This window comes from Larimichthys crocea, chromosome XXIII, assembly GCF_000972845.2.
Source record: "Larimichthys crocea isolate SSNF chromosome XXIII, L_crocea_2.0, whole genome shotgun sequence".
Lineage (NCBI taxonomy): Eukaryota > Metazoa > Chordata > Actinopteri > Sciaenidae > Larimichthys > Larimichthys crocea.
Window position 1 is genome coordinate 13,357,005 of NC_040033.1, and position 27,565 is coordinate 13,384,569.

The 27,565-nt window shown below is 39.2% G+C and overlaps 1 protein-coding gene across 3 annotated transcripts in view; it reads left to right on the forward strand.

Moving 5' to 3' along the window:
- Nucleotides 1-27,565, forward strand: part of tpk1 (thiamin pyrophosphokinase 1) — a 60,394-nt gene that overhangs the window by 13,531 nt on the left and 19,298 nt on the right. For 2 of the 3 annotated variants that reach the window (XM_010735449.3, XM_019254967.2), the window contains exons 4-8: nt 5,519-5,588; nt 14,660-14,732; nt 17,308-17,403; nt 22,715-22,861; nt 27,144-27,252. In XM_010735449.3, the coding sequence (XP_010733751.2) occupies nt 5,519-5,588; nt 14,660-14,732; nt 17,308-17,403; nt 22,715-22,861; nt 27,144-27,252 (495 nt within the window). Of the gene's footprint in view, nt 1-5,518; nt 5,589-12,906; nt 12,983-14,659; nt 14,733-17,307; nt 17,404-22,714; nt 22,862-27,143; nt 27,253-27,565 lie in introns of all 3 variants that reach the window. The other variant, XM_027274312.1, reaches the window with a different exon arrangement.

Sequence of the window (27,565 nt, forward strand, 5' to 3'; positions counted from 1 at the left end):
TAAGAAAACTCCACAGAGCTCCTTTAACTCCTCTCAATTATCAGCTGCTGAGCAGAATCGAGCACATTTTGTCTCATGTCCTCTCATTATCGGCATAGTTACTAGATGACAGTCTAGTAATAATCGCATCACTCATTAAATACATGGCCTTTTGTGTCACTGCGCATTTTCATCGAAGCTTAAAAGTATATACTTAAAAAATATATAAATAATCTAATATATTTGTAATTTCTTCTGATAGTTAGTTGACAAGGTGCAAGGCCACACTGTGAAACTGTTTAGCAGTGTGAAATAATTCTGAATCCTTGATTGATATGTATGAAGTATGAAGGGACCTTTTGCTTATCAAATCATCATTGGCAAGGAGAAGTCTCCCATGGTAAAAATGTGCCTTTTGTGGCTGATTGATGGGCAGTATATTAAACCACTGTCTGAATTCATGTGTAATGCAAAATTATGGATATTGGGCAAAGATTAGGTCAGGAAATTCATATAATTGGAAATTATATAAATGTAAATAGATAATGTTGAAAGACTGTTATGATGTTGGTACTTGAGAGCCACACTGACATCAAACATCTCAGACTCGCTGGAGCTCTGTGTGTCTGCGTGTGTTTCAATGGCACGCCATGCAAACTGGGCAGAATAAAATGATTGACAGACAGAAGTAACTGTTCTGGAAACCTAAGTCTGAAAATTATTCCGTGTGTGTGTTTGTGTGGGTGTGTGTGGATATTTATGCAAAGATAATGACTGATAGCTTTACAGTCTGTCATCACCAGGCTTAAAGAAGACTTTCTCTGTTTCTCGAAAACTTGTCATTTGAAAAGTTTCTCAGCCTTTGTACTCTGTCAGAGATAATGAGTCATTTACATTCCAATCATTTCATGACATAAAACATCGACTGCAGGTGGTGAGGGTTATGAATAAAAACACTACCTGCCTTCAGCGTCTTATTTACATCAGTGCAAATGCGCCTGCATTCTCTCACTTCTTAAGTGCTCAAGGTAAGGATAGGTAGATTGAGAAGGATACCTTCATCTGTCAGAAAAAATGTTCACCTCCATTTCATCAAGTAGACTTAGACTAGTGTGAGACTGCATGTGAATTTACAGAATGTTGGTGTGACGCTACGCTTTGTTGCATGCTAAGGTCATGGCAATAATAGTGTTGTAGAGAAGATGGCAAATCTGAAGACAAAGTCAGAATATCTGCTGTGAAAAAGATTCATGAGAATAATAAAAAAAGGTAAATTGATTTGTAGGAGTATTGAATTGTATAGAATTGCAATTGTAAATGAAATCACCTATGTGGGAGTGCCACAGATGTGCACGTCCTTCAAACACAGGTTGGCCTCAAGGATATACAATGCGTTCTGCAATGGAGCAGTTCTCATAGATGGAGTTCTGACTTGTGAAGAAGTTGTCTGACGTAACACCCACACTTGTCTTGTACATTTAAGTTATTTCAGGGGAGGTGGTAAGGTGTATTTTTAGACTACAGCCTAATACTATTTGTATTAGGCTAATAAATGGAATATTTAGATACATTTCTAAGCATAAAAGTGCTGTAAAATAAAAATGTGTACTGGACTAGTGCCTGTTACCTGAGCATTGTTTTTCCTCCACTGTTTTGTGTCGATAGTCAAGGCTGCACTGCTGAGAGTTCAACTGTTGTACACATGCCAAAGAAACATCAGTTTGTCACGGTCGATCGTGTTTTTTTCTGTTCATGTTTGACTTTGTGCACCTCGAACATATGGAGGTAGGAAGTTGGAAATTTCAGCAGGGAAACTCTGACCTCCAATTTCGCCTGGAACACAGCATAAAGCTTTCATTCATCATTGAATGACTAAATTGAGTGCTATGAGATAGGATTTTGGAGCTTTGGACAGTTACCACATTTAGTCGTCCATATGGATTATTGGGAGGTATATAGTAGAAATACACTGTTCATGTAACAAAGTAATCTACCAGGAATTTGTGCTTGCTTGCAAACTTAACATTGACCAGTGCAGAAAGTGGAAATTTGATGTGTTGTAGCTAAAGTTGAGCCAGGTTTTGCTGGATGGCCCTATATCGTTTCTCCTATAGATGTTTGCATCTGGAATAATAGTCTCATTGAAACATATGAAGGGCCACACTTTTGAATCAGTGCTCATGTTAGTCTGAACCTGGCCTGTAATGTGGTTCAGCTTTGCTTGTGCTTGGGATGTCTTTTGTGAGTTTTCCCTTTTTTCCTTTGTCAATGTAATGCCAAAGAGCAGTATGTTCACACAGACTTTTGACTGTTACACTTTTCTTACATAGGATAGCCACTACCTGAAATGCATGATGCTATGATGAAGTCAGGCTGGTCTTAAGGCAACACAGGATCCAAACTTAACTAGTGTGAGCAAAGTGTACGTGGGAAATGAGTTTGTAGAAAAGTGGCAAAGTGAAATTTCATTTTATTTTTGCTTGTATGCATGCACATGGCCACATGTACTAAACCAGATCCCATGTGAAGATAGACAGCTGTGACTAAAGATGACTCTTTACACCATATACTGTTGTTTTACTTTTTTTTGCAACCAAACAAATGACAGGCACACAGGTGTGTGTACATTCAGCGATGGGCTTGGGAAATGGACACAGTTGGAGAAAGAAAGCCAATGATACAGAAGAACATGTGCACATCAATCGGTGCAGACTTAAAAGTTAGTTTTAAACAAGGTGAAAGTAGAAAACTACATCTCATGCTTTGAAGTTTTTCCCCCGTGTGTACCACAACAGTTCCAAATAGGAAGGGGCTCTTAAAAAATAGGCTGCTTGTTCAATTTGAATAGAATAGAGGCCATGCAAGAGCATACATTTGCAAATAGTTTGCATCTCATTTAGTGCAACTTGAATTCCATTTTGAGAATTGCAAATAACCTCCTCATTTGTCTATTTTTAAGATCAGAGAAAATAAGTGCTTTTTTACTTTAAAGGCTCAAATAAAAAATGTTTTAACCAAAATGCTTTACTTGTCAGTTTGCTATTTGTTATGTTTTCTGTGGCAGACAGATGAGCTTTTTTAAAATAATGTTAGTGTTTAAACTGCCCATTGTTTTTCTATAAATGTGTTATTTTGCACTCAGTGCTTTGAAAGTCAAATGTACTATAAAGCAGCAGAATCTGCACTTAATGTTTCATTAAATAAGGCTGTGAATTACTTGGTTTGGTGTGTCAAGCTGGCAAGCTACAGACGCTACAGGGAGCATACATTGTATTTATCGGACTAGTACTTGAAAGATTTCACATGCATAATAAGACTCCTACGAACACCTCAGTATACAAGGCCACATCTGAGAATAATTTGATTGAAAATCCTTGTGTAACGTGCACTCTTGAATGGCCGGTCACATTTCTTAATTCCTTGCTTAACAGTGTGTCAAGTCCAATGGCAAGTACACTGAACAAAAAGATGAACGCAAAGATCTAAAACATTTTCTATATACACAAAATAACCATTTCTCTCAAATATTGTTCACAAATCTGTGATAGTGAGCACTTCTCTTTTGCCGAGATAATCCATCCCACCTCACAGGTGTGGCATATCAAGTTGCTGATTAGACAGCTGGCCACAATAAAAGGCCACTTTAAAATGTTCATCACACAGCACAATGCCACAGATGTCGCAAGTTTCAAGGGAGCATGCAATTGGCATGCTGACAGCAGGAATGCTGATGAATTGAATGTTCATTTCTCTACCATAAGCCGTCTCCAAAGACGTTTCAGAGAATTTGGCAGTACATCCAACCTGGCCTCACAACTGCAGATCACGTGTAACCACACCAGCCGAGGACCTCCACATCCAGCATGTTCACCTCCAAGATCGTCTGAGACCAGGCACTCGGGACAACTGCTGCAACAATCGGTTTGCATAACCAAAGAATTTTTGCACAGACTGTCACAAACCATCTCAGGGAAGCTCATCTGCATGCTTGTCGTCCTCATTGGGGTCTCGACCTGACTCCAGTTCCTCGTCGTAACCAACTTGAGTGGGCAAATGCTCACATGGTGTCTGGCACGTTGGAGAGGTGTTCTCTTCACGGATGAATCCCGGTTTTCACTGTTCAGGGCAGACAGCATATGTGGCATCGTGTGGGTGAGCGGTTTTCTGATGTCAGTGTTGTGGATTGAGTGGCCCATGGTGGCGGTGGGGTTATGGTATGGGCAGGCGTATGTTATGGACGACGAACACAGGTGCATTTTATTGATGACATTGTGAATGCACAGAGATACTGTGACGAGATCCTGAGGCCCATTGTTGTGCCAGTCATCCAGGACCATCACCTCATGTTGCAGCACGATAATGCACGGCCTCATGTTGCAAGGATCTATACGCAGTTCCTGGATGCTGAAAACATCCCAGTTCCTGCATGGCCAGCATACACACCAGATATGTCACCCACTGAGCATGACAGTGTGTGTGTTTCAGTTCCTGCCAATATCCAGCAACTTCGCACAGCCATTGAAGAGGAGTGGACCAACATTTCACCCCCCACAGACCCCAACCTGAACATTTCAGAGTGGTCTTTTATTGTGGCCAGCCTAAAGCACACCTGTGCAATATTCATGCTGTCTAATCAGCATCTCGATATGCCACACCTGTGAGGTGGGATGGAAAGCAAAAGAGAAGTGCTCACTATCACAGATTTGTGAACAATACCAGAGAGAAATGGTTGTTTTGTGTATATAGAAAATGTTTTAGATCTTTGCGTTCATCTTTTTGTTCAGTGTACTTGCCATTGGACTTGACACACTGTTAAGCAAGGAATTAAGAAATGTGACCGGCCATTCAAGAGTGCACGTTACACAAGGATTTTCAATCAAATTATTCTCAGATGTGGCCTTGTATACTGAGATGTTCGTAGGAGTCTTATTATGCATGTGAAATCTTTCAAGTACTAGTCCGATAAATACAATGTATGCTCCCTGTAGCGTCTGTAGCCTGCCAGCTTGACACACCAAACCAAGTAATTCACAGCCTTATTTAATGAAACATTAAGTGCAGATTCTGCTGCTTTATAGTACATTTGACTTTCAAAGCACTGAGTGCAAAATAACACATTTATAGAAAAACAATGGGCAGTTTAAACACTAACATTATTTTTAAAAAATGGGAGCAAAAACAAAAGTGTTGCGTTTATATTTTTGTTCAGTGTGTTTGTATGTACCATCAGTCGTATGTATGCCACCCCTGTTGAACTGATCATAAGAGGTATTTCATGTCTAGGATGAGGTATTCTGAATGTGATATGTTTTGTTTGGAGGTAAGGTGAAAATAATCAATGAAACTGATTTGAAGTGAATGTCAAAAAGTAAAATGGACACATCCGTCCTTAGCTCACCTCTGCATGAGTGTAAACTGGTTTATTGTGATTCTACACACCATTTATACCAGTTGTCGTATGTAACACTAACTCATTTTAGAAGTCATAAATGTGTCTTCAGTGAATATACCATTGCCTTCACTTTGTGTCTTTCTGTAGCTCTTGTGAAGGCATGTGCTGATGGAGCTGCTAATCACCTTCATAACATCACTGCTGGAGTCAGAGACAGGTGAGTTTGTCTTCTGTTCATGTTTGCATGAGTTAATTTGCACTTTCAGTTTAATGTCTTATCCGTGCATGTAGCTCGAGAGAAAGATGATAAAACTTAAAAAGAGTGGACAGCATTTATTTAATAGAATTGTGCATTCAACATCTCTGTGTTTGGTTGCATTTGCACAAGTGTGTGTGTGTGTGTGTATTTTTTCAGGTGAGAAAATGCACCGTGTTTATGTATTAGCGTTGTGTGTGTCTCTGACAAAGCACCATATGTGTGCATTCTGCCAGTGCATTTTTTTTGTGTACGGCTAATGGAGGACTGCTGTCGTGATAGAGATGGATCTGGGGTTCACTGCGTCCCTGAAGTGTTGAGGCTTTCACATTAACACCCGGAGTGTGAACAAGAGTGTGTATTGTGTCAAGGCGTGAATGTGATGTGTGTCTATATTTGTCTGTCTCTGTGAATGTTCTTGCAATTCTGTTTTCTTAACAGCCATTTTAAGTTGTAGACGTCTAAGGTGGGGACATTTTTGGAAAAGTGATGTAATTTAGGTGCATTCACACTTTTTCACTGTGCAAACATATTCTTGTCTTTGAGGTTAGGACGTTTAAAGCAGAAATCTGAAATGTTAATGCTATATAGTATTAAACTGTATGGATGTATGGTGTCAGACCCTCTGCATTATTTGCTATTAATGTTCATATCAAAACCATTTATTGTAACACCGCTGATTTGGGCATGGCATATTGATTTTACTGGACTGGTCGGCACTTACTGTAAAACAATTAAAAATGAAGATTTGATAAATATTGATTTTTGAAATTAAGTAAGTTAAGCTTGACCAAAAAACAAAAACAAAGTTAAGGATTTGATTTGACAAAAACCTTTGGTTCAGTAACATAACAATTTGTTGATAATGAAAATCTCAGCTGATCGAGACTCTAGACATGAAGTCCATGAGCACGTATTTACTTTTTTCATTTTCAAAATAAAACTAGTCTATATCTCTGTCTCAGAGAGTGAGTCTGAGCATGTTGGACCTGCTGGCTATGGTGTCGCTCATACTTGTCTATGTTTTTGTGACACAGTAGACTCATCTCCTGACCCTCTAGTACGAGCTCTGTCAGCAGCCTGCATAGTGGAACTGACAGCCAGGCGTCCCTTTTAGTCTGACTGCTCCCAACACAAAGAGCATCTGTCCCGAAAAGTTAGATGTTATACAAGGAGGGTGGAGGAGGAAAATAAAGAGGAAGGGGACGGGGAATTAAAGGGAATGATTAGGCGATGGGTGGTGATGTGTAAATCAATCACCAGTAAGTTAAGACGTATTTAACCTAACATTACCATAACTAATGGACTACAGAGAGGGAGAGGAGGGGAGGAAGATGCTAGTAATCAATCAAAGCCGAGATTATGAGCACTGGCAACACAGACAAGAGCAGCACTGTGTAATCAAATAGAAGGCGGTATAGGAGATGCAGGAAAAGAAAAAATAAGTGAAAAGATTAAACAATTAACAACAGACAGATTGTTTTATAAATATTACCAAGATAAAGATGTAAAAGATTGCTAAGCAGTGTGTCCTAGTTTCTGTTTATGTATGTGGGTGTATATCTTACGACTCCTAGCTGGGTATTTTTTCCACCCCCGTTATCACAGTGAAAAACCTAAGTTCAGAATATCAGAAGATACACGCAAAGCAGACTTTGCAGAGAGGTCCCACATCTAAACTGTAGCGTGTGAATCATGGCAAAACAAAACACTATGAAAAAGCAATTATCTAATGAGGTGACATGTGTCGTTGTCCACGTCTGCCTACGATCGTGTATTTCCAATAGAAAATATTAAGGATTATAAAGTTTCCGGTCAGCTTCTGCAGACTCCTACTCTGCCACAAGAACAGAGTTGGCGGACGGCCTCCCATGGTTAGAGAAAAGGTGCCATGTAATTTTCTGTCAAAACAACCTTAATGGTAGTCATTAGGGATGAAGAGAGTAAGGGGCACATCAGGCTGGCTTCCTGCCTATCATGATAAATCAAGTGGTGGTGATTTGACTTCACTTCATGGGGTGGTAGAAGATAAACATCTCATTTCATTTCTATTCTCGCGCAAATTCCAGATGGACCTTGAATTTAAAAACCTTTTGTTCTTTTGTGATTTGTTATTTCCCTCAGCTTGTGTAAAAGTGAGGCAGAAACATACGTCATATCATTCATTTTCTATAATCATTTTTTTCTCTTATGTTGCTATCTCTGTTGTCCTTATATATTTTTTGAACCGTAATGTATTCAGAGAACTCTGTCCTTTGATGATAGACATGCCTTGATTATTTGTTCTCTTCCTGGTATTAAATCTCAAACATTTGGATGCTCTCCCATAATTCTGCCTATGTAAATGCTCACCAAAGATGCCCTTTCTCTCTATATTTGATCTGTATTTTACGACTTTCTTTCCTATCTCATTGTTTCAAATATGCTGCTTACTGTATTACCACAAGACAAGAAGCAGTATTCATCATTTGCATGCATTCTTATATAGACACATACTGCACATTTAATTACAGACTTGTTTAAAGTTGCTAAACTGGCAGAATCAAACACTTAACGACTCATGAGAGAGCTGAGCTTTAAACAAGAACTATTTAAAGATCCATATCCAGTTAGTGCTGGGACTTAGTACCAGTAGGGGATCAGGTGGTTGTGGGTCTTAACAAGGCAGTTGTGAATTTGGAAACTGTACTGATCACACACCAGGGCACTGTCTCTAAACAGTTGTAGACTGCAGCTGTTGCATACTATAGTTTGTGCTATTTAGATTATTAACAGTAAATGGTTTAGTTCTATCAACAGAAATCAGTCAAAGAAATGTATGTAGCTGATCTTTTACATTTGAATCCCACCAATGTAGCCGCTGGGCGACTGTCAACAATGTATAGCCTTTCACCTCACAAAATAAATTGCTAAATTATCATTATATAACAAACTAGTACTAAAATTACTTTTGTGAGGGCTCAGGCTCTTTTGTCAGAGCCGAGACCCCCTGGTTCACCCGTGAATGTAGCACTACATTTTCTCCATTTCTTAATGAAAATTCCATTTTGTCTAATTTGTGGATCTAATCAAATCCTCTGGAAGCATAAAAATAGTCAAGAGATGGATGAAGAGGAAGGCGAACCTAGCCAAACGTACGAGGAGGTAATTGTACACAAGCAGAGTTTATAAAATTTGTGGCAGTGTGTGGATCCGTGTGTGTGTGTGTGGAGTCGGCTGATGACGCACACTCTGAATATGAATAAGAGGTTTTCACAGCACAGTCATAGTCAGCATTGTGTACATATTTTGGTCGGGAAAAGATAGTCAGTGTCAGCAGTTGTCAAGAGCGAGACTTAATGTCAAAGAGATATCTTAAACAGTTTCACGCTGTATTTGTCTGTCATTCCATGTTTTCTCATTCACTTCTCTATATTCTTTATGCTCACCACACAGGCTTACGTCTATGTGTAAGAGCTGTATTTTAATTATGGCAATATCTCTTGTGGTCAGGACCCTAGGTTGACTTGATGTGCAAATTGCTAAGGCTGATGTTTGTGCGTAATATTTTTTTAATAAGACCATAATTTGGTTTGAAATGTATCATAATCATTATATGGTCCGTTTGAAGCTCCCTTTTAAGTATACTGTAATCAAAGTTGCACAGCTTGGGAACTGCGGGGGTATCGAGTATTGTGTGATGTAAAATCAGGGTCACAAGCCAACAGTTAAGACGGTTACACTGCTTATTAAACTGGGCAGGGGGAGTCATGGACCAGCTGATGACTAACTAATGACTCCTTCCTCCTAATTGCTTTCAGTGCTGTTAGAAAGTTTTTAACTTACCGACGACAGAAATCAAAACAAGATGCTGAGTCATATTACAATAGAACCTTGTTTAATTAATTGTTTTATCTCTTTTGTTGTAGATGGGCATCATTTGTTTAATATTTAACGTTACTGCAGTAGGTCAGTAGCAGTTTTTCATCTACAGTAATTCACCTCTATTAACAATTTCCTTTTGTTATATATTATCACGTCATCAACCAAGACCAAGTTTTTTTCTTACTACACTACACACTGCCAGAGAAGTTTGTTTATGATCGACTGAGAGCCCCCTGTGTGTTTTTTGCCCGGTTAGAAGTTGATGAGCATGGGGAACTAGGCCTTACATTTTAACACGAGGGCTTTGCATAACTTATGTTGTGCTGTCATTAGTTTTTGTCAGGCTTATTGTCTTAGAATTGTAATAATTAAAATTCCAATTTACCTCCCCTGTCTCTCTCTCTAGTACACCTAGTAGCCCTTAGAGTAATTCTGAGAGTTAATAATGTCTGGTTATTAGTCTGACAGCCCACAGGCATCAAGTTGATTAAGTTTTGTATTTGGACACTGTTAGACCACAAATCACTTTGCTGTTTTATGAACAAATCAAAGTATAACACGTGCATTCACAGTCATACACGATCATAAATCCAAACATGTGTTTTGTTTGTTTCAATACAGATGAACATGGTCATGATAGAGACACGTGTACATCAGCACGCAACCAAGCTCACACTCATGTGCCTTGAGGTCTTACTAATTAGAATATTTGTTGCAGTGGGATGATAAGATCTCTGTTATCACTGATTGGTTGTTTTCTGTGCCCACCTTTGCAGTACTGCTTTATTATGAAACCAGACGCACCTAAGCCACATACAAGTGACATTTACAAGCTAACAACTCGCATCTACAAATAGAAAGATACATAAACAAACACAGCCAGAATAAACACAGAGCTACAGTATCTGTCTCTCTCTAACAGGAATGTTCTACTCAGTAGTGGCTGGTAGATTTTTGGCTGTTTCCGCTGATATCTGCAACAGACCTTGTTAATTCCTGCACCCCGGGAATGTGGGCTGCCTCTGAACACAGTCGTATTTGGATGAGTGAAATACATCAGAACATTTATATTCAGAATGCAAAGCCTGCATGCACATATATTCCCAAACCTCTTGTCCAGTTTAATTTTCCGTTGTAATCCTCTTAATTGCCTGTATTAACATGGTATTTCTGTCAAGTTTATGTCGTTAACAACTAATATTCTGTATTGCCTCACTTTATGATCATCGTGCCTGTTCAATCTCAGGTTGTGCGAGTCAAAACTTTAGGGAAAGTCGGGCTGGGTGAGTTAATTTTTTCACATCAATAAATCACCTTTTGATTTTTTTCTTTTCCTTCCTTGATTACAATTTATATTAATAATAGTTAAACTTTTCTGTATGTTTTTGCTGACTTTGTATAACTTACTGTTGAGAACCCACAACTTTCTTTTAATGCTCTCCAAAATGCACCTGTCAACCTTAAACTAATGCTTACAATGATGCAATGAAGCAAAACCATCGTGACTGTGATGGTATGGATTTTTTCTTGACGGAGAAGAAGCAACAGATCCACACAGTTTCCATGCCACCTTTCCCCAAATAGTGCAATGTGTCTGTGTGGAGAGTGTGTGGATGAAAGAGTGAGCCACAGAGTGACAGTGAAAGTCAGCAGGGCGGAGTAAGCAATAAGTAATCAGTAAATGTACAATAGGTTACAGTTTGTCAGAAAGGAAACGCTGCAGCTTCTCAAGAAAAGTCTAGTTTGTTATTTCTCACTGCAGGTAAAGTGAAGCAGGTTAGCCCTGAAGTAAAGGTCTGTAGGCTAAGTGGGAAAGGCTACTGTTGTGTGATCTGGTGCGTTTGTATTTCTTTCAAAAGCTTTGTAGCTCAAACTTGAACTGCATTGTCTTTTTGGAGACTTAATAAAATAAAATTATGAAGATAACACTAAATACCTTCTGTGATCATTTATCAGTTTTCCTGAGAACAATTGTCATCGCTACTTTGTTGTTGCAGCTTTATATATAAACTGTCTTGATCAGCACTTTTCTTCCTTCAGTCCTCAGCTTTCTTCCTTAAGAAGTTTTTCTGTTTTATGGAACACCGTTTTCTTCTGAGAGTGGACAGTCGTCATTCGCAAAACCACAAGAGGTTGTATTTGGACAGACGCCATTTTTATGTTGCAGACACTCTTCACATACGCAGTCAATCAATATATAAGTGATATCTAGTTAAAAAATCACTTGTGAGTCCTTTGCTTTGGCTTGTTTATATTTTTATATATATTGGTCCTTTAATGATGCCATCCAAAATAATTCCTCCACCCCTTCACTGGCTCTCCTCCTCTGATTGGGAGATGGGGCGGATGAGAGGGAGTAATCAGAACTGCATCTCCTCAAGTGATGAAAAGATGTGAGTGTTTGTCCTGCTGTGAGTCAGGGGATGATGAAAGATATGACAGAGAGAGAGAGAGAATATAAACAAAAAAAAAACATTTAGTTGTAATCAAGTGGGTGTATGGAAGAATGGTGTCAGAGTTAGTTTGATGGAAACAAGGACAGAAACAGACATGAAAGAAAATAATAAATCAAGATAAGACATTTTATTATTTAAATACAGTGTTGAAATGATAGGAAATTGCCTTAATTGCCTAGAAAGGTAAGTATTTTGAAGCGTAAATGAGGTGAGATTGGAAGGTGGGTGTAAAGGAGAAGAGAAGAACGTAGGCAGAGAGAGGGACACACTAACATGCTGACAGACACACACACAAACACAGGCAAAGGTCACACAGCCATCCGCGCCACCCGATACTCAGACAAACTGGCGGTAAAATGCTCTATTTCCCATCCAAATTAAAGTGTCAGTTAATATTAATGTGGAAGTGAAGACTGTCAGACACACGATGTGCAGACACACAAACACGTGCAAACAGCATTTACGCTCATGCACACAGACACAAATGCAGAATTCAGAATCTCGCCTGGTCAATTACTAACAGCCGATGGAGTCATGCACACAGGTCACAATGGGGTGTGTGTGTGTGTGTGGTTGTGGTTGTGGTTGTGTGTGTAAAGCTCTGATCAGGTCTGCTGTCACGTCTTGTCCCATCTGTCACATGAAGGTTATTTCTGAATGGCGATGCAATTGCAGTTTGCTGTGTTATAAAGAGAGGACAATGGTGCACATGCGTACCTGCTTATTTTAGATTTTAGATTTTTGTGCATATTGTATTTATGTACACTTTTCAGTGCTTGTGAATGTTCGTGTGGACAAGGAAAGTTTTTACCTGGATCTCATTTTTTGACCACCTTAGGTAGCGTTGTGCTTTTATGCATGGTTTTGGGAGGGGTGTGTGTGTGTGTGTATTGCAGCAGATTACATGCAATTGTTGTTCTGTTTGTCTTGCTGTATCTTGTTGGTGTAAATGTGAACAGGAGGAGGGAGGGAGGGAATAATCCTTCTGTATCTCTTTCTTCAACCGTCCGGAACATCGCTCTCACCACTTGCTGGGTAGCGCACACTCACACACACACACATACACACAAACAAACACACCACCCAACCAACCATGAAATCGTAATGTCAGACCTGTTAATGCCTGTAGATAGTGGCAACCGCATCCCTCCGTGGTCCTGCTCCTTACACATAAACACACACACAGCCAGAATAAACAGAGAGCTATCTGTCTCTCTCTGACAGGAATGTTCTACTCAGTAGTGGCTGGTAGATTTTTGGCTGTTTCCACTGATATCTGCAACAGACCTTGTTAATTCCTGCACCCCGGGAATGTGGGCTGCCTCCGAACACAGTCGTATTTGGATGAGTGAAATACATCAGAACATTTATATTCAGAATGCAAAGCCTGCATGCACATATATTCCCAAACCTCCTGTCCAGTTTAATTTTCCGTTGTAATCCTCACAATTGCCTGTATTAACATGGTATTTCTGCCAAGTTTATGTCGTTAACAGCTAATATTCTGTATTACCTCACTTTGTGATCATTGTGCCTGTTCAGTCTCAGGTTGTATGTGAGTAAAAAAAACATTGAGAAAACATTACTGGGTTAATTCATTTTTATGCCAACAAATCACATTTTAATTTTTTTCTTCCTTTCATAATCAGTTATACAAATAATGTGCGTGTGCAGTGGCAAATAACAAGCTTTCATATCCAGCAGTTCAGGTTCATTTCCATTCTCCAACAGATCCTGTATTAAGAAACATTAAGGCTGTTTCAACTGCAAACTAATGTAATCTGTCAACACTGATACATTCTACATTCAGCTTGTGTTAAAACAACATGAGGTTTGCTTTCTATTTTTCCTATCATTTAAAATTGCTGGAATTTTAATGAATTCTTTGGATAGACAGGACATAAAATCTACGAGAAAATACATTTTTCACCCATTTGATCGTTATAAATATGTATACATTTTAAACCAGAAACAGTTTGACATGTGTACACTTTATAATATTTGGCTATATTATCAGAATTTGGTTATTAGTATAGTTTACAGTTAACATGCTTTTTCAAACCCTTTCACGTACTCAAACACACGAGTCAGCGTCGTTTTTACTTGGCTTTGTCCTCATTGACCTCAGCAGTTCACATAAGTAAATCAATTCCTAAAACATATACATGGATTATTTGCACCACCTTATTTCACCGTTTGCTCTTACTGTGTTCTGCATTGATTGTGAGCACATGTTTTCAACACATCAATTTGCACTGTGACCTGTAGTAATCAAACCAATACTCTAATGGGGAATGTAGTCACTCAGTGTAATGGAACAGGTCAATATCCGATCAACACCAGGTACATCATGCTGTGAAGTGTGTATCAGATTTGCTTGTATATGCTGCCATGTACGCTTATGTATATGTGTGTTTTCACATCAATCTATGTATCTCTGCAGTCTGGTGTGTGTGTGTGTGTGTGCGTGTGTGTGTGTGTGAGTAAAAGGGGCAGCGTCAGTGCCACAGAGAATCACCCTGTCAGTCTCCATGTCTCATCGTCTTCCCCCGGCAGCTTCGCTGCACAGATCAAAGAGCTGACACATGCCCCGATGTCCTCTCTCTCCTCCTGCCTTCTATCTCTGCCTCACACTCTCTGTGTCTCTGTCTTTCTTGGTATCGTAACCCTCTCCTTCTGTCACTCATCCTCCTTTTCTGTCCTTACATGCAGCTTTCTCCCCGACTATATCAGCGGGGATTTTGATTCCATTACTGCCGAGGTCAAAGCTTTCTATTCAGGCAAGGTGAGTGGAACACAACTGGCACACACTCTTAGAGCTACAGGTGTACACACATAAATACACATGAATAAAAAGCAATAGGACTTTTGGCAAACATCATTTGAAAGTTTGACTAAAGAACTCCATGTTGTCTTCTGCCTGAAACTTGACTCCTTAACCACTTTGACATATAAGCAACTAAGAAACTGACTTTTCCAACATGGAGGCATTTGAGGCACGATCTTCCCATCTAGGGCAAAGTGCCAACAAATACTTGCAGATTAGTGTTTGACAGCAGTTGGACATGAGTTTAACTGTACTGAATCGTGATTGTGTTGTGATGTACTGCTACCTTGAGCTCACAATTACAAGTCAAACATGTACTTGCTGGTGGTTCAGTTTAGCTGCATGTTGAGAAGACACAGAAAATAAGTACACACATGCTATCTCTTCCATTTCTAAATCATCCTTAGTATGTTCCCTTTGATTTTTTGTCTTAAGCTAAATAAAAGACAAATATTGTCAGAGCAGTGAATGTATGTGACAGTTAAGAGAGGGTTAGTTGATAACATTTTGTGGTCTTCTGTGTCCAGATGATTAATTCCAATGTCGTGACACACATATGTCTGATCCTTAATACAGATACACTGCCATTGCATTCAGTTAACTAAACCTCACCTCAACAATTTAACATGATATTAACCTTCAACTCAGCTTGAGTTTGATAAAACATCATGCTTTTGCGTGGTGGCGCAGGATAACAGAACTGAGGTTATGCTGCCTAAGTGGATAAGTGATTATACAAACTTGACTATAAAAAACAGCTTTCATGATTAAGACTCTGCAGGAGTTCCACACGCAGTGAGAAGAACATGCAGATTGAATCATCAAAGTGGATACAACTGTGCAGTCTGTCATGGATTTAACTATCAGTGTGCTCAAGATGCAGTTAAACACATTTGAAGGTGGTCAAAGTCACATTTTACAGTTCACTTCCTGTTCATGCAGAATCAGGCAAACCTAATCCTTTTTTTAATTTAACAAATTCCAACATCAATTTTCTCTAGTTGTTACTTCTTTTTTATGAATTATTTTACCCTTTCAGGCCTCAAATTATTCAAATGAATCAAATGATCTGAGAAGAGAAAACTGCTCTTCCGTTGAAGTGCTCCAAGTTGCCAGGAGATATTTCTTAATTTTAATGGATCACTAAAAAAAAAAAAAAAAGGTGAATGTGACCAAAGTAGACTGCAAAGTAAAAGTACTTTATACAAAATGTGGACCTGAAGATGGGTAACTGACTAGTGTCAGTTATAAAAGACACATCACATTGGGATGTTACCTGAGAAAGTGATATGAACAGCAGTCTGCATTTTTGGAAAAATTCTGTGTTTGCTTGAAGTACATTTTAACATAAAGTGTCAATGTATTCTACCATACCTATATATAAACATAGTCCAGACACAACGCAGTGCATCTCTAGAGTCCTCTGATGACATCAATGTCATAGTCCTTCCTCCCTATGCAAGAGACTTGTTCATGTGGGCATATTTAGACCAAACTACACAAGGTCATAAGCATAAAATGCAAATTATTCTATGAAATGGACCTTCCCTTGTTTATAACAAGCAAAATGTCAAACCAGAACACTTGAAAGATGAAGCCTGATTCAGTAAATAATAAACACGGGGTGAGGTGTCACATAAACATTGACACACCTTAGACGAAAGAAAATGCAGTGTGTGAGATCAGAGCCCCACCAGTACACACGGTTTGAAATGCAGATCCAATACTTCCTCATGCACACGCACAACCACACACACATGATCAGACACACTCGCACACAGATATGGGTTGCCTTCAGCGTCAAAACTCTCCTTTTTTCCCCTCTCACCCTTTTACCCGCTCTCTGTAGCTGACTGTAATATTAGTCTTTTTTTCACAAATATCACACAGGTTGCCTAAAAAAACGAGCAGTACCTTTTTCTCCATGAAAGAGAACAGACTTTTATGGTAATACTTTAGGAGCAGAACAATAGGAAAGTTTGAGGCGTTCCCTCAGAGATTTGTCGGAAACGGTGAATAATTCTGCATAAATGGAAGGGAGAGAACAGAAAAGCATCCACAAGGGAGAGAGAGAGACGAGGGGAGGCAGGGGTGGAGGGATGAGGGAAGAGAAGAGGATGGGGCGGGGAGGGAGAATGGATGAGATCAAACAGAGCACAGCGAACAAGCTTGTGTGAACTCTACACACGCCTAGTGCAGCTCTGTGTGTGTGTGTTTGTGATAGGGAAGTTAGTGTGTTTTGGGAATGTGACAGTCTGGATAGAGAAGGAGACGGGGAGAGATGGCCAGAGCATGGTTGTTTACCTGGATGCTGTGGTTTAGGGCCACTGACTGGAGCCTCTACATTATTCAGCAACACAGCCCACAGACAGCCAGACAAGACTAAAACACTGATTTATACCTCTCTCCGCTGTTATCCCCCTATCCCTTATCTCTGCCCGGGTTTTTGTTTTTGCTATCTGCCTGTGTGTACTTCTATCTGATTATGTTTTGTTGCCCGTGTGTATGCTTCCATTTTTCTCTTTGTGCGCAGGGGTGCAAGCTGATAGAAACAGCCGACCAGGATCTAACAGACTTCACCAAGTGTCTTGCAATCATGGTGGAGGAAATTCAGAGACGGCAGTTACAGGTAAACATCCACAGCACACCACACTCTCACACTGACAGTCTTGACATTTTTATTGTCAAAAGAAATAGCTTGACACTTTGGTATTCGCTTTCTTTGCAGAGAGTTGGATATGAGGATCAATATTACTTGCGTTTCTGCCTGATACATAACAAGCTATAGCCGGGGGGGCTTGGCTTAGCACTGAGCAGGACTGGAAGCAGCTAATGAATCGATTAACCTCACTAATCGATTCATTATATACTGTTTGTTTAATGTATGTACTTATGCAGTACCTTTATAGTCTTCCATCCACTCACGATCCGGTCTACCTCCAGAGCCACAGCCACCCCAATGTGCCAGACTATTTGTTGGCCTGGTAGCACAGACTTTCATGACACATCAGTGTCAAAATATGTTTTACATGTTACTGATATTATCATTAAAAGGACTAGCAGTAGTTCTAGCGCTGGGTAAAATAAATAAAGCTCTCCTCTCCCTCGGCCTCAGAGTTTATTGCCCTTAAGCAAGGCATTCGTTCCTCGGGTACTTAAGATGAGCTGTTCAGAGGTCAATAATGTTGGTGGTTGACTGCGGGCAGATCCGATGTCTGAATGCGTGTGGGTGTATGAATATGAAATGGCACGCTGCTGGAAAAGAACATGCATGCTCACTCAACATTCCCCTCGAAGAAATAAGTGTTGAAAAATATCATTGGAATCACATCAGCCACATTAACACCTACACATAAAATGCAAAGTGTAATTGTGGTTTGCCCCGATTCAGAATGAAACATTTTACTTTTGTTATGATTTTTGTCATTGTGTAAAGCATTTCCTAACAACCTGATATCCAAAACTCCAAAATAGGCTGCCAGATAGAGCGAAGCCCCGTGCCCAGCCAACTGCTGCAGAGCCAGACACGCCGTGATCTGATCCAGAGATTGAATCCATTTCCATTCTGACTCACAAAATGTCTGCTGAATTGCAGAGAATGTACGTCACATGGGGAAAAATATTATATATAATATAATATTATTATAGAATACTTCTCTAATTCCTGGAATTTAAAAAAAGAGTAATATCATGGGAAAAGGTCTTGTCTATCTATGTGTGTTTCAATTGATCGATCATCTATCATTTTCCTGTTTTGCTCTTTCTTCATATCTCTCTTTTCTCTATTGTTAGACTTTTTTTTAGCAGCACTCCGAGTGTTGCTCCAATCACTGCCGAGTGCCCTAATCACTTCACATCTCTAAGCTGATGAAACTCTGGAGAAGATGCTTGCAGACACACAAAAATACACTTAATCTAATAGTCTTCACCCATGTTGCCACGTTGTGCATATTCACTTTGTTTTTTTGGTGTCTGGCTTTAATAGAAGATATACTTTTGTCCTTCCCTTCTATGTGTCTGCTTTTTCCAGGCCTGGCCAATATTTACTCTGCCTTTGAACTGGTGCCGACTGTTTGTCCGTCTATCTGCCTGCGAGAGATAGGAGCCCGGCAATCAGTTTTTTGACGTTCTATAAGAGTTGCTGATGATGACTTTCCCTGTTTGTTTACCAGGATTTTTCTGCTTTTCTTTACCGACTGACTTGTATTTGAACTTTTGTTCTGTTCGACACTTTGCAAATAGGAGCCGCTTATAGAAACGCAGAACTTTTCTAATGATTTAATATCATGCCTTGTCATTTTCTCTTCTGCTCACCTTCACTAATTAACATCCACTTAGGCTGTTTAAATGAATTAAATACACAGATGAAATAATAACAGGGTGATTTTGCAGATTACTGAGCTTTGTGCTTCTGTTTGGGCTGTTTAAGATTCAACATATTAGCCCCTGAATGTTTTCCTCCACGCAGCTTAGCGCTCGATTTAGAGAATTTATCTCATATTATGTTGGGTAAAATCCCAAAGAATGGTATCAGAGGATTATGGTGGGTGGATGAGTATGTGTTTGTGCACATACATATATTTATATATATATGTGTGTGTGTGTGTGTGTATTTACATCACAGCAGGACAACGTTTGAACGTGTTTCTGTGTGTGTGTATGTGCTCTCTATATCGTGCATGTGTTTATGAAATGCTAGTGTGTGTGTGTGTGTGTGTGTGTGTGTGTGTGTGTGTGTGTGTGAGCATTCAGTACCTGTTTACATGTGGTTGTGTACTTGTTGAAATGTGTGCTTCTCTGTTTATCATCTCACAGCTCTGTCCTACTTCTCTCTCCTTGCTTCGCTCTTGCGAGCATAAGCAGCGTACTGCTTTCATTTTCTTCTGTCTTCCTCTGGTTATCTGTTCATCATCCCCAATAAATGGATGTGAGTTTTTTTGTGTTGATCTCGGAGCCAGAGTCGCTAGTTGTTAGGGCTCCCCCACCCAACCAGGAGACAATACGGCCGGATCTGTTGAGCCAGCTTGTTGAATTGTATTCATTCAGTCGTGAGATTCTCCTTGCCCTGCTTGTTTTAAGTAAACAAACATGAAATGGGAAGAAATAACTCAGACTGTTATAGAGAGTTTGATATGCATAGCGGACACAACAGAAGTGTGATGAGAAGCAGAAGATTGAGCAAGTTACTGTGTCATTGGACACCGAAACTCAATGCAGTTTCTTTTCTCTCATGGTTGCTCTCTTTGAGCATTCTTTTCTTTCTTTTAGCTTTTCTGTCCTCTGGAACTGACTGATGCTCTTTACTGATAATGTTCACTGTTGGTTTGATCTTTTTCCTCCTCTGGTATCAGCTCTGGCCTTGTCAGATCTTGGACAAAGAGAATTAGAGACACTCATAGTACATCGGAAGTGCTCGAGTCAGTCTCACATTCTCCCAAACTCATGGTGGTCTACAGATAATGCCACAAATGTTATACGCCCTGAATTAGTCGAAGAGAATGTATTAGTGTTACCGTCAGCACATTCTAGGCTGGAGACACTGTTGTTAACATACTTGTGTATTAATCTGTGGCTGAAAATGCACAGATTAGTCGGAAAAGGAGAGCATGATATTTGTGACCTGCTTTTAAAGATTTATATATTTTGTAGAAAGGAATGAGCTTCAGGCTGAGAGCCACAGACAGCACAGGAGTTGAAAGGTTTTGTCTTAGTGGTTTTGGTCTTTTTATGGGATTTGTTGACACCGAGTAGAAGAAGTAGACGATAGCACCAACGATAGAAAGATGTGTTTGTTTCCATCTGTTCGGAAAAATGTATAGCCGGAGTTAATGCAGTGAGTTTCAAATTTGTTTATTATTTTGTAATTTGTATTAAATCAAAGGAAAGTATTTGACTGCAAGATTTACATTTTTCTTTCTCCTTTATAACCTCGCTCTCACTCTCTTGCAGAGGAGAGTTGTTTGCTAAGTGTTGTTGCATACAGTTTAGGTATTGCCTTTGCGTGTGGGGGCGTCAGCCAGATGTTGAAATAACCCTCGAATTCAGCATTCGGTTTTGTTTTAACTCCTTCGCCTGAGACAGGAAATTTGTCACGATACGTTCAGTTTGGTAAATAATCTGTTCCCGTGATTTACCGTAAGGAGCTACTGTACAAATTTGAGCTCTATCGCCTTTTGGTAAAGGGTTGAATATACTGATCTAATGGCAGGTTGTTAAGAGGTAAAGAGAAAATGAAAATGCATTTTAGAGTGGCTAAGTGACACTGCAGGAGTTCCTTGGCTGTAATTTACTAAATGGGTTAATGCACACACATGCACTTACACACAGAAAAAAAACACGGACACCTCTGTTATAGCAAATGAATCTAGCCAATATGATCCGGCTTGTTTGTTCATTATTGGCTGCTACTGTGTATCCCCTCTAGTTTAGATGCAGCCCAAGCAATAACAGTCAATATCAAGAATGGTAATAGAAAATAATTTAACCTCTTACATTCTGTTTGTTATGTTTTGTTTGTGGTACGTGGCTGAAGTGGAAACACTAAAGTGAAGTGTGATTGACAGTATTTGGTTCATTTTCTGTGCTAGTCAGTCAGTCGTCACCCTCTGACAGCACCTCTGCCCTCTAGACTGTTGGGTTTTAAGGCTGTCAGCGCTGGTGCTTGACTGCTCAGGGACTTTGTATAAGGATATAACTGCTGAGAGCTGTAAATATTGTACTTAAGTGAACTTCTGACTCAAAGTTAAGAACCTTGTGTTAGCTCTGAGGTTGCAGGAAATGGTATTAGTTTAGGTAATCCACTTAGCTTACTTGATTTGCCGTTAAATGACATTTGCAGTGGCCTAAATTAATTATTTGATCTACCTGATTATTCCTCCTCCGTCTCAGTTCTCTCTCAAAGCTCTGTATCCTAATTATCCCAATGGTATTTACTATTGTGCGTCATTGGGTTTTTTTTGTTGTTGTTTTTTTTCGTTTGATAAAATGATATTCCATATTTCTGTTATCGTCATCAAATCCTATAAGAAGACCAAATCCAGTAAAACATTAGTGTGTTTCTCATTACATTCTGACTTTATACTATTTTAATGACCAAGTGTGGCTCACTATTTTAATAGTTTATAGACAACAATGTACCTCTATGGTGCAGAGAATTAAGATATGTCAGGTTCTAACACTTAGTAGGATCAGTTCGTCATCTGTTTTGGTCTTTTTACAGGATTAGTTAGCAGGATGTCTTAAAGGTCCAGTGTGTAAGTTTTAGGGGGCTCTACTTTCACAGTATGGCAGAAATGGAAGATAATATAATAATTGTTAATGTTTTATCTACATACTGTTATCAGATCGGTGCTCGGTATCGGAAACAGAATTTATTGTGATTTGATGAAAATAACAAAGCTCTTTATCTGCTTTATTTACTCATATCTGCAGAACATTTTATCCAATTCTCACTGATGTGTAAAATGTTTGTTCTCTTTCATAATATTTCGCTCGATGTCTCACTATGGGATGCACGCCTCGCTGCAGACCTCAGAAGCATTAATCTCATTACGCCAATCCTGATTGGCTGGTAATTATTTGAGAAAAACAGTTCATGGCATTTCATGCATAGATATCTCTAGAAAAACATTAAATTGAAGTTGTCATGGGTCTGACTTGAACTTTTGTGCAGTTCAACTATTTATGATATCCTGGCCTGTAAGCAAATGAGCACAAATGTCTATCAAAATCTGTATTATTTGCATATATACATGTTTCTCTTGAAAAAGCCTCAAATGAAATGTATAACATAATAGTTATTAAATGCAGATAAACCCTTTTTTGTTTGTTTTTCTGCATTTCAAACTTGAAACAACAGCATCCTGTCAGAGAACCTGCTCGGTATATGAAGCCATGGCTGTTGTTTTTATTGTCTGATTAAATTCTGTTTGTCTTTCCAGGTGGATGCTATAGTGACACTGGGCGGTCTGGCAGGCAGGCTTGACCAGACCATGGCATGTATTGAGACACTTCACCATGCTATGTCCATGACACAACTCCCCCTATTGATCATACAGGGGACTAGTCTGGCATACCTACTCAGACCTGTAAGTGCATTCTAAACACAGTACTGAGCCTTCACATGTATGCATCGACAGGCCACTGTGCAACGATTCTGTCCTATCTATTGTTACACAGTTAATTTTTTTCACAGGTGTAGTAAAATGCAACAAAAAAAATGAGGTTGCAACCTCATAAACTGGCTGCTGCGTCACTTTTTCACTCACTCTTCATAAAGCTAAAGGTGGATTTATTATGGCTCTATCTGTATTTGAAGTCTCGTATAAAAGCTACACACACAGGCAGACCCGCAGTATATTTTCACCACACTAGACTAGCATCCTGCTCTCCTGCTCTAACATCCCCATCCTAACCACCCCTCTCCCAGTCTGTGTCTTAATTTTGTGTTCTCACTCAGAAATGTTTTTTTCCTTGCTCTGCTCCCACCTTGATTGGAGTGCTGAACACTTGTTTCTCTGTTAAGTAATCACTTCAAGAACCCCCGCCCCTACACACTTACACACACACAAACAGACTTCTCTGCTCTTTTGGTGCCCCAATTTGCTGTTGTGCATAAGAGGAAGAGTCTCTTTTGATACTCCCAAATTGTTTTTCCCTTAATGCCAGCCACTTTCTCATGCTCCTCGGTTGACTGAGTTCACAAGAGGGCCAGCAACTACCATCTGGGACACACACTACTCTTTCTATCCCTCCTCTTTTTTTCCTTGTGTTGTTTATTTGCAAAATCGTCAGGACAAACAACTAACAGTCACACTTCCTGATGACACCTTGTACAGTAATACGTTAAGTAAACCTTTCTCTCATGCGCTCCCTCCCTACTTCTTGTCATTATTCCAAAGGCGCGTTGTCATTTGCTGCTTCATACCTCGACACCTCCAATTAATCTTACTTCAGTGAGGGTAAATTAAGCTCGTTTGTCAACGCAGCTCCAATTCACTTGCGACTGATGAACGCAGACGCCTGTACATGAAGGTGAACGCAACCTTCGAAAGACCCAGTGCTATTTGTTCAAGTTACATCTGTAATTGAAGTGTTTACAACTTTTGCCAAATATCCTCACCGCCTGTATTCCATGCAATCAAGGCTTTGTTACGTGCTTAGCTTCAGGATTTGGTAGCACAATCAACATGTACAGTTCATGTTCAGTACACAGTCTAACACACACACACAACATTTAGACAAGTGTTAAATTATCAGTTATGTCCATTTTGCATTTTAGATTTGACAAGTGGAGATTCTGTCACCTGGAAATAAAGCTTCTATGGCCTTGAAACTCTCATTAAAGGTTCACATTTTAGAAAACTAATGATATGCTTCTTCACTCCAGACTAAATCCGAGCTGTTGTTTCTCAGATGAGGTGTTATTATGCTATCTGTGGGAAAAATGCAGAAACCTTGTGTTTTCTATAGTTGCCTCAGGGCATTGCATAATTCTCATATCTTTTATGAAATTATGGTTAGGGACACTGCAAAGGCTTCAGGCTTGTTTTTTTCTGTCCCTACATGACAAAAGAGATGTTTTAATCAGTCGAGGTCTCAAGGTGATGTTAAATTTACTCATTTGGGTCTCAGGAACAAAGAAAAAGGTTGCATTAAATTCATCTCTTATGTTATTTTTTCCGCATGTTGTCTGCTCTACTCAGTCTCACTCAGAGGGCCAAGCAAAGCCGCATTCACTCAAGTTAGTATCCCAGCACCTGAAGATACTTGAACGAGTCTGCTCTCTGTTGTGGAACAGGAAATCCACAGTGCTTTGTCAGCTCAATTCCTGCTATAAATCATTCTATAAGTGCACACACTCTAGGTCAAATGTACAAGCTTGTTTTCCTGATGCCCTTTTTAGGAGTGAAACTTGTCAGTACACGAGCTGATTTAAATGATTAAGTGTGAGAGCTGAGGTATGTTAAGTCACAACTTCTGCTGTGCTGGAGCAAGTTAGCAATGATGTGGCATTCAAATATGAAATAAATATAGACATGAGATAAAGAACTGACCTCGGATGGTCTGCTCCACATAGAAACCCCAATGACACGCACAAAAGTATCTCAACAGAAAGGACTTTTACAGAATGGTAACTGATAATAATGACTTTTAGATGATGATTTAAATTCCACATTTAAGTTAAACAAATTTCTAATTCTCTGTTATTGCTCTGCACTTAAGCCTGTTTGTATATCACACCACATACAAACTTATTCAGTTTGACTGGTAGCATTAATAAAGTCAAAGACAGACAGCCTTTGTCTTCATTGATCCAGTTTTTAAATGCCAAGGATAGGGATCTGTCACACCAAAACAATAATAAAAGACATCATTTGATTCCCTTGTAAAGTAGCGTGGGATCTTGGGAGTTGTTGTTTTCATTGTTAAACATCCACCAACTGATGTAGCACAGTCAGAAACCATTTTCAACAATAACATATTAAAATATCATTTACATTACATTGCAGTTGCTGGCTGCCTTCCTCACTCTCTGATGTATCCTGTGTTTCACTATAATTGCTAACAACTAGAGGAGGGGGATACGCTGTCATTGTCAGGCGACCAAATGAAACTATTACCCTGAATAAAACTGTGAATTCCTCAGGGTGTGAACTTTGTTGGTAACATTTGGGATAGTGTAAGTATACAACTCAACTAAATATATAACACAGAGTAGGTCTAGTCATTTGTGGACATTTTAATGGACGTGGTGGATATTGTACTTTTAAAACATTTTACAAAAATAATTTCAATTACAATTTTAATCCTCTTCTTAAATGTTGTAGTCTTAACTCAAAGGAAGTATGACAGAATTAAAACTGTTGTACATTGTACACATAGTTTACTGTGTCTCATACTAATGTAGATTTAATTAGATTCAAAACACTGCAGTTGATGTGCCCACTATTCACCTGGCAACTTTTAAAAATGAAACTTTCCCCACAGAGTTTAATCTTCATCCCTCTTCATCTCCAAACCCGATCTGAAATGTTGGTAACACTGTTAGCAGCTAGCTCTGCAACCATTAGACGTTACATTCTTACCCTGAATAGAGCCTCTCCTGTATGTGTGTGCATGTGTGTGTGTGTGTGCGTGTGCGTGTGCGTGTGCATATACATACATTTGTTTTTCCTTCTCTCTGTTTCTCATGCACTGTCTCACTCTGACACACTTACACAGAGAGACTGTGTATATGTATAGAAAAGAACCTCAGGGACATTTCCTGAACACCAAATGCTCCAAAGCTTAGAATTTTCACATCTCTTCTTCCCTCTGGGTCCACAGCTCAGGAAGCCAAACAAAGAAAATTCAGCTTTTGTCACACTTTCAAGATTTTAAACTCTTAATTGAGTGTGCCTGCCTTTGCTGTCTTTGTCTGTGTCTGTATGATCCTTTTCGATGACTGATCTAAGGTTCTAGCTCCCAGCGCCTTTTGCCTTTGTATTCATGCTTGGCTGTATGGTCGTTTGAGCACACATTCAGTGTTTATGATACATAATGATCACATTTCAGGGATTTTTGATTTCCTTCAGATGCGGTGTGTCCTTACCAAGTACATGTGTGTATGTATGTATGTGCTGTAATGAGATTGAGGTCTTTCTTTGTAGTTTTTTGTACACTGTGAATGACAGAAACTTTGTTTTGACCTTTTTTAAATTCCAGGATCAGGCTTTATTATAACCAATGCATTCAGAGCAAAGTCATTATTCAGCCTGAAGAGTTTGACATTACCTTGCACCTACACTGTGTGATGCTTGCTTCTCTTTTTTTTCTCCAAGCTCTAGTTTCTCAAAGGCATACCGTGACATTTTGAAACGTTGTTCATGTTTATTTTCTTTGTAGATTACTGTATAAAAATACTTCACCATACCTTAAAAAAACACACTTCTTCATCTGCCCCATCATGATTTGGACTGCTTTTCATGACAAATAAAATACACTATAGTATACATAGCCCATTGACTTCAAGGGAAGTATTTCTACTGGGCTGCACTGTGGGTAAATAGCTGGTTGTTTGCACAGTTATGGGTGTCAGTACAAAACTCTTTTGACACCTTGTGACCCACAGCAAAATAGACTTTTTTTCAAAATGGCAAGGTATCCTTTGTAAGTGTGGTTAGGGAAATGGGTTACAGCACTGACAAGAGCAATCATTTATTTTAATGAGCCCTGTTCCCAAGGTAGAGAAGCTCAGTTTCTCATTTGGGGCAAAAAAAAAGTTTGCTTTCTCTTTATTTTTTTTCTGTCTCATCGTTTCCACCTGTCATCATCATACACACACACATACACACACAAAAACTCATTGGTTTTCACACTTGTCAACAGGGCAGCCACAGACTCAGGGTGAAAACAGGCTTGGAGGGGGACTGGTGCAGCCTCATTCCAGTAGGTGGACCCTGCCAAACTACCACCACTGGACTCAAATGGAACCTGAGTGAGTCCTTTTTTTTTTTATTTCAGCATTTTAATGATGCCCCACAGCCAATTAATTAGTCTCCAGCTTTCCTTGTTACTAAACTTTTTTTCTAGGCTTGTTTGCCAATATATAAACAGCAAAAGAAAATTAAGCGTGAAAGTTCATTTTTGAACATGGGGACAAGGTAGACTAATAACTGTTTTGTCAAAAAATATTTGAAATCTCAAAAAAAAATCATGTCTTTCCTTTAAAAACGGACTTTTTTTCATTCTGATTAAAACAGCTATGCTGCAGATATCCAGAAAGAATAGACTTTTTAAACATTTTCATG